General features: G+C 52.8%; 1 protein-coding gene across 1 annotated transcript; it reads left to right on the top strand.

Moving 5' to 3' along the window:
• The first annotated feature begins 1,277 nt into the window (after positions 1-1,277).
• Positions 1,278-6,498, top strand: BARHL2 (BarH like homeobox 2). Its single transcript, XM_037045527.1, has 3 exons — positions 1,278-1,905; positions 3,845-4,070; positions 5,858-6,498. Exons 1-3 carry the CDS (start codon positions 1,293-1,295, stop codon positions 6,168-6,170), a joined length of 1,152 nt encoding a protein of 383 aa, XP_036901422.1. The 5' UTR covers positions 1,278-1,292; the 3' UTR covers positions 6,171-6,498.
• Positions 6,499-8,012: the final 1,514 nt, after the last annotated feature.

Here is an 8,012-nt window from a genome sequence, read left to right as displayed (position 1 = left end):
CTGGGCCGGTGCCCGGCGCCTGAGCTCCTTTGGGGAGAAATCAGAGCTTGCCGTCCATCCGCCCGGCCGGCCGGAGCCCTGGCTGCTGGGGTTACACACTTTCCCGCAGGTTCGCTCCTGCGGGGGTCCCCCTGCTCTGCTCTCAGGGTCCTCAGACTAGTCACGCGTGTCTGGGAGGCCGCACCGGCCAGCCAGCCGGGTCCTTCTCACTTCCCGCACTCTTTCCCTCCCCTGCTCGGATGGGAGACCGCGGGCAAACCCTGCCGTTCTGCCTTTTATCCCTGTGGGTCCCTTCTCTAGTTTCCCTCGCTCCCTCTCCCTCCGCCCTCCCTCCTGACACGGGCCCCGGGACCGCGGTCGGACTAGGCGCTGGGCCTCCGGCCACGGGCAAAGGGATCTGCGGCTTCTCAAAAGAGCAGCGGAGCCCGACTCGCGATCACTGACGGGCTCACCAGCCGCTTGGCCATTGGCTCCCGGCACGTCGGCGTCGCTCGCTCGCGCGGGCGCGGCCAATGGGGGCGGCGGGCCCGGCGCGCGGCCCGGGCGGAGGGGGCGCGGTGCGGCGAACGGCGGTAGTGGCCGTGACGTCACGGGAGGGGGTCGGCGCCGCCCGCCGGCAGCCGGATTACAAGCGAACGCGCCGGGCTGCCGCCGGAGTCGCACGGAGCCGCGTCTCCGCCGTCTCTGCGCCCGCACCTGCTCCTTCCTTTCCTCCTCGTCCTCCTCCTCTTGTGGCCGCGGCCACTGCGGCGTTGTCTGCTCCGCAACTTTACAAGAAAGTTCAGAAACTCAGCTCCGGGGGCGGCCAAGTCGTACGCGACAGCCACCTCGGGGAGCCGCCGCGAAGCTCCGAGGGCGCGCAGCCGCCTGGGCTTCGGGGTCGCTGCACCTGACGCGTCCGCCGCTGCCGCCTGGTGCCAGGCTGTGTGCGACCCAGGCGGCGGCGGCAGAGGCAGCGCAGCAGCCCCAGGGGTCGTCTCCTGACGCCCGCGCCGCCACCGCCGCCCACATGCACGGTCGTTCCTGGAGCGCAAGCTCCGTGCTTCCTCCACAATTTTTGTAACTTTCCCTCGGCCTTCCTTTTTTCCCTCCCTTACTTTTCGCATAAAGGGAAAAAAGTTGTGTCGAAACTGTCCACCGATTGTCACGTCCCAATAATCCTTCCTTCCGTCCCTCCCCACTTTTTTTTAAGCGGCAACAACATTGTTTAGTGTTCATTTTACGATCGATAGCGTTCTTTGCTTGGTCGGGGCGGCTGCTGAGCGGCGGAGTGGCGTGGACCTCATGTAGAAATGACAACAATGGAAGGGGCCAGCGGGTCGAGTTTTGGAATAGACACGATTTTGTCCAGTGCCAGTTCGGGCAGCCCCGGCATGATGAATGGAGATTTCCGCCCACTCGGCGAGACTAGGACCGCGGATTTTAGAAATCAGGCCACTCCATCCCCCTGTTCCGAGATCGATACGGTAGGAACGGCGCCTTCCTCTCCCATCTCTGTCACCATGGAGCCTCCGGAGACGCATCTGGTAGCAGACGGGCCCCAGCATCACCACCACCTCCACCACAGCCAACAGCCGCCGCCGCCGGCCGCAGCCCCAACGCAAAGTTTGCAGCCTTCGCCGCCGCAGCAGCCGCCGCCGCCGCAGCCACCCGCTCAGCAGCTGGGCTCGGCCGCCTCGGTCCCCAGGACTTCCACCTCTTCTTTTTTAATTAAAGACATCCTGGGCGACAGCAAACCTCTGGCGGCGTGTGCACCCTACAGCACCAGCGTCTCCTCTCCCCACCACACCCCGAAGCAGGAGAGCAACGCAGCCCACGAGAGCTTCAGGCCAAAGCTGGAGCAGGAGGACAGCAAAACCAAACTCGACAAGCGGGAAGATTCCCAGAGCGACATCAAATGCCACGGTGAGTAGCGCCGCCTGGGCCCCCTCAGCCTCAGCCGTCTAGCTTCTCCTGCTGGTTCCCTGTCACCCCTTCGGCCTCCCGCAGATCTCTCTGATGGGGACTTACTCCGCCACCTTCTAAGGCAATTGCGCCGCAATTAAAAACTGCGCGGGAGGGAGGCCTGGGCGTGCGGTTTCGAGACTCAAGACTCATCTGAAGTTCTGTTTATTGTTAACATTTCTACCTCTCAACTCACACCAACATTCACCTCCTTTCTTTGTTTTCCTTAATTTTAATTTATTAGGAAAGGGCCAGCGGCGAGGGTATCTGACCGGAAATACTTTTGTTGATAAAAGGCAAGGACTCGAGATTTTTTAAACCGAGACCTTGTGAGTGCGAATAGGGAGACGGGGAAGAAACAGGCTTAGCTAGCGTGGTGTCTTCGGGTGTGATCACAACATGGTACTTACTCTTCAATGAAAATTATTTCATTCGCCCTACACACCGTATTTTCTAAACAACAGCACAGGAATTATCAGACTTAATAAAGAAAAAATTTCCTAGTTGATTAACAGAGCAACTTCTTGAAAATTAGATCCTGGTTAATATAGGGAAGTTCACAAGATAAAAATTTATAATCAGGTTTTCAGTATTTTTAAAAAACCCTTCTTACCCCATGGACCCAACTGAATATCTGTATTTTTGTAAAATTTCTGGTTCCTTGCTAGTAATTGAGACATAGCATTTATGAAAGTAAAATTTATCGAATTGAATTTATCTTTTTCTTGGTAAAATCAGAAGATGGCAATTGAAATTGTCCTTCAACTCCCCTTTTCACATTTTTTCAGAGACTTTTATTAGTGTTCTGGTCTTTACGACAGAAGCATTTCAACATAGCAGGAAAGTTCGTTTTTTCCTTTACTAGGTGGTCTATTATTATTACTGTTACGATTACTATTATTATTATTATTAATCTTTGCCATTTCTAGGAAAGATGTGTATGGACTGTCTGGAAGGTGGGATATTGGCTCCTCATTTTACTATTACAGCATTAGCATAATAGTGCCCAAAACAGATGTACAGTCTGGTCTGGTGATTTTTTTGTGCACCAACCTCCCCAGTGGGTCAATTAGAGAGATTATTGTTCTTCCTGCAGGGAAGATCAAGGAGCGCAGCAAAAAACGGGTACAAACAGAGAGGGATTGACATATCGATTTCCCAGCATTTCAGTAAAAAACCAAAGTTGACAAATGGAATCCGGAAATCTCTGGGCTGTCACCTGAATGGGTTCAGTGGTTTTGAGCTCAGCTCAGTGTCTGGGTGACATATTCTTTCGGAAGCTTTGCAAGACATGATACAAGCAGCTGCAGAGACCTTGATTCCAACATTTCCCAAGTGTACCTGATAAAGGAAAACAAATGCCTATAACTCTGAGTAAACAGAAAAAGTAAAATGAAAAAGGTACCTCCTCTGCAAAAAAAAAAAAAGAAAAGAAAAGAAAAGAAAAAGAAAGAAAGAAAGAAACAAGAGAAACAAAATAGACCTTTTAAAAACTACTAAATCTAAAAAAAAAATGAAATGAAGTCATAGTGAAAAACAATAATGGAAATGGACAGGGTCTCCCCACCCTTTTAGTAAGTAAACAATGACAAAAGGACCTTTTACTATTAAGTATTTTTTCTTTTTCAATTTCAAAAATGGAGAGATCAGATACCCTTTTAGAACCCTTTTAAGGAGCTCCGTACAAGGCTCCATTCTCTCTAGACAGAAATTGGTCCTCTTTCTCCATACTGGCTGAAGTCCAAGTGTGTGTGTGTGTGTGTGTGTGAGGAAGGTGGCATAGTCCAGTCCCTAGAGACTAGCAGCTGGCTTGGGAATGTGGAAATGTGTGCCAGGAAGACACTCCATCCTTCCCTATTCCAGACTAGTTTACTGAGCTGTGCCTGGGTTTCTGTCATAGGAACAAAGGAGGAAGGAGACCGGGAGATTACAAGTAGCCGAGAGAGTCCCCCTGTGAGAGCCAAAAAGCCTCGCAAAGCCAGGACGGCTTTCTCTGACCACCAACTCAATCAACTGGAGCGTAGCTTTGAGCGGCAGAAGTACCTGAGCGTGCAGGACCGCATGGACCTGGCTGCTTCGCTCAACCTCACTGACACCCAGGTCAAGACCTGGTACCAGAACCGCAGGTAAGGGAGGCTCTGTGGGGGAGCAAAGCCTCTGGCCATCCAGGTCATGACTATAGCACTAGTCTTCCCTCCTGGCCTTGGGAGACACTAGGGACTCAGAGGGCTTCGAGTGGGCACTTGGGGACTTTTAAGCATGGGCAGGGATTAGCCACTCCCCCAAGGTGCGAGCTCTCCATAGGCAGCTGAAGTTTAGAAAATTTTGCACTTCTAAGTGTCCTAACATGCGCTACTTTACTCTCACATCTGACTGGCTGGAATTCCCCCCCCCCCCACTTTGCCCCCAAATCAATCAAGCCACACCTTCTCAAAACCAGACATCTGTGCAGCTGACACTCAGGCTCATGGAGCCTGTGAGGTATGCCCTTTAGGCCTGCCACACACTGGTTCTAAGTGTCTGTAGCTGGCCACGCAGCCTAGCTATTTTGGTCTTGGGAGAACTGCCCCACTGCTTTGATTTAAATGTCTTTGCCTTGGCCTGTGAGGCGGCCAGGACAGGTAGGGTGGGCAGCAGCAGGCGGGAGAATGAATCAGCATCCGGTTAGGCATCCATGCTGAGGATTTGTCCCCTGTACTGGCTGCCTTAGAGCCCACCAGGAACCTCAGAGGAAATTAGGAAAGGGGCTGACAGAGTTTGCGAGGCCCCTGAACTGTAGAGGAAACCCAAGCAAGCTGAGGCCGAGGCAATACTGTGTTTCCAATCCAGATAGTCGTCTCCCTTGTCCAGATTTTTCTCTCCCCCTCCTTTTCTCTCGTTTGTGTTCTAATCGTCCATAAGTGCAGTTGGAAATGCCCATCCAGTTGTCATCTTTACCATAATTTTCTGTCTCATTACATACGATTGCAGCCACCCTAATTCTGTCGGAAAACATTAGTGTCATTTGTAGCCAATTTTAAATGGACGACATGTTTATTAATTTGGCTGGAGCTGCCGGGTACGGATGGCCCACCAGTCCTGAGTTCCTTTATGAGGCATTTGAGCCAAAGCCTCTTCTCCTCCTGTTCTTAAGGAGAGTGCAGTGGGGGAGGGAGGAGACTGAGAAAAGCTGATCACAGATTTTAATTGTTACCCTCTCCCTAAGGAGAAAATATCTTGAAATGCATTTTTCCCCTCCTGAAATGGCCTGGAGGTACTGACCCCTTGGGAGAGCACTCCCTCAAACGAATTCCGTTTGGAAACCTTGCTACCTTCCTCTGCCTAAGCCCCTTGCCTCCTGTAAGGTCCTGTCAGGCTGATGAGAGAGATGCGTCCCCACAGCCCTGGGGACTGAGAGGGGCCAGGTCCAAGGCCCAGGAATCTCGGTGCCCCTTTGTTTACCGTTTTCTTCTCTCCCAGCCGCAAGGAAAGGGGGGAGGGGCAGAGAGACGCTCTGGGATTGTTGGGGAGCTACTCACTGGGAAGAGGAATTAGAGGAGGAGGCAGAAGATCGCCTATAGAAAGAGTGGCCTTAGTTGGCCTTCAGGAAAGTTTTGGGAGGTAGCCAAACTGTAAGGGGTGACGGCAACCCAGGAGAAGAGGATCAGGAAGAGGCAGCAAAGCTAGTACAAGTTCATTTGCGAATTCTCCGACATCAAAAGTGTCATTTATAAAATTGACTTGGCTTTTGGGTCACTCTGTGAGCAAAAGGGTAGTGTTGGGATGCACAAGACTCCGGTTCTTGGAGCTCTCTTGGCCTCCTGTCCCCCAGGAAAAGAAGGCGGGGGAGGGCGAGAGAGGGAGCGAGAAGGGGCCTTGGCGCCTGGACCTTGCCCACAGCTGCGGGGTGTGTGCACGTCCACTTTTTTTTCAGGACCAAGTGGAAGCGGCAGACCGCGGTGGGCCTGGAGCTGCTGGCCGAGGCGGGGAACTACTCGGCACTGCAGAGGATGTTTCCTTCGCCTTACTTCTACCATCCCAGCCTGCTGGGCAGCATGGACAGTACTACTGCAGCCGCAGCGGCCGCCGCCATGTACAGCAGCATGTACCGGACTCCTCCCGCGCCCCACCCCCCGCTGCAGCGGCCCCTGGTGCCCCGCGTGCTCATCCACGGCCTGGGGCCCGGGGCGCAGCCGGCTCTCAACCCCCTGTCCAACCCCATTCCAGGCACCCCGCACCCCCGGTGAAGGACAAGAACCAGGACAGCACTGCAGTCCCTCTCCCGTTCCCTCCCCTACTCGGACTGCTGTCCTTTTTCTCCCCGCACCGGGCGGACGGGCCTCCCTGGCAGCGGACCGGGAAGCTGCGAAGTGAGAAAGGAAGACACTCACCAGTGGGCGGGGCCCCCGGAGAGGAGCCAGCCCTCTGCCCTCCCTCTCCCTACCCCCGAGACAGGGCTGGAAAGCTCCCCCACTGCAGTGTGACTGGTGAGAACGCTGACCCCACACAAAGTGCGATCAGTAAGTGAAAACATCAACAAAAACAAAACCTCAAGTTCTTTTAAAAATGACTTTAGGGACATGCAGGAGGGAGGGAGGGGGAGGGGTAAGGAGGAAAGAAAGAAGGGCATGGAGAGGAAACTGCACAGACGGAGAATTGTAGACGGACAGACGGCCTCAAATTCTGAGGCAGAGGGTGTTGCTGTGGACATTCCGCCTGCCCCGGAGAAAAGAGGAGGGTAACTGAGAACTTTGCACTGATTTCTCATGACCTTTTTTCTTTTGGAAAAGTGGCATGCTCCATAATATGAAGAAAAATGTACATTTGAAAGACTGAGTGATAAGTGATATATCATATTTATTATATGTTGTCCAAAAAAGAGTCACTTATATACGTTAGTAAAACATGATTTTTCTTTTCATGTCTTTTTGATTCAGTAAAATAAATGCTTAGACAAAAATATAGATTTTTTTGTGATTGAAAATTACAAAAATAAAGTTTATCTTTTTTTAACAAATGATGAAATCCAAGGGAGCTGATTTTACTAAAACAGAATGTAATATGATGAAGTGACCAATTTGATTTAGAAAAAAAATTATTTCCGGGATATTAGGAATTTATAAAATCTGTAAAGACGTCGGGTTGATTTGTATAAAAACAGCTCCATTTTTCATGCTGGCCTCTTCTGAGCCGTTATTTATATGTGTGGTTTTCTTTATTTTTAAGTGAATGATTTCAGAGCAGCCCGCGAGGTCACGGGAGAAAGTCTGTCGTAGGTTGTTGGTGATTGATAAGTGAGCGGCCCACTTTCCTTGCTCCCCGGGCCTCCTGGCAGCCCCAGCTGAACTGGGTCTGTTCACCCCTCCTCCTTCCAGGGTTCCTCCCGGGGCAGCCAGGGTCCCCAGTGTCGGGCGGGCGGGCGGACGCTACGCGGGCCTAGCAGCTGTTCCAAAGCCGGAGGCCCGGTGCCTGCTCGGCAGGACAGCTTGGGAGCGTGAGGCTGCAGGGCGCGCAATTAGGATGCCCCGGGGACTCGGAGGGGTCTAGCTAACGAACCCTCCTGGCGGCTTTGATCCTCGCCTTCTCATTCCCTGGGCAGGCATCCAGCCGCTGCCCCACGCCGAGCCTCTTGTCCTCGTGAGTACGTTGTACTGAGATGCCTCATGAGGGAAAGTAACTCTGGCCGCGGCGTGCGTGCCAAGCTTTTTATCAAAGCCTCTGGAGGAGCTGGGACCACAAAATGAGAGGACCTGCGCAGAGAGTGGAGGAGGCCCTCTGCCTGCTTTAGGAGTGTGTGAATGGGTGTGTAAATAGTTGTAGTGACTCCCTGGGGGCCTGATACCTGCCTAGCCTCGCACCCCCCATGCTTAGCACTCAGGACTATATGAGAGGGAAAAACTGAATGGGTGGGCGGTGGGGTGGGGTGCAGTTCCTGGGCTGCCCCCAGCTTCTCCAGCCCCTAGCTGACATCCTGAGGAGCCAGAGAGTAGGATCCCATTTGAGTATCCTCATCTCTCGGTCCTCATTCCTGTCTTTGAACAGTGTCGAAGGCATGAGACATGCAGCAGAAACACATCCAGACCCATCCT

The sequence above is a fragment of the Sturnira hondurensis genome, unplaced genomic scaffold (assembly GCF_014824575.4).
Source record: "Sturnira hondurensis isolate 20B ecotype Veracruz unplaced genomic scaffold, ASM1482457v3 Scaffold0004322, whole genome shotgun sequence".
Taxonomy (NCBI): Eukaryota; Metazoa; Chordata; class Mammalia; order Chiroptera; family Phyllostomidae; genus Sturnira; species Sturnira hondurensis.
This window is presented reverse-complemented; position numbering and strand designations above follow the sequence as displayed.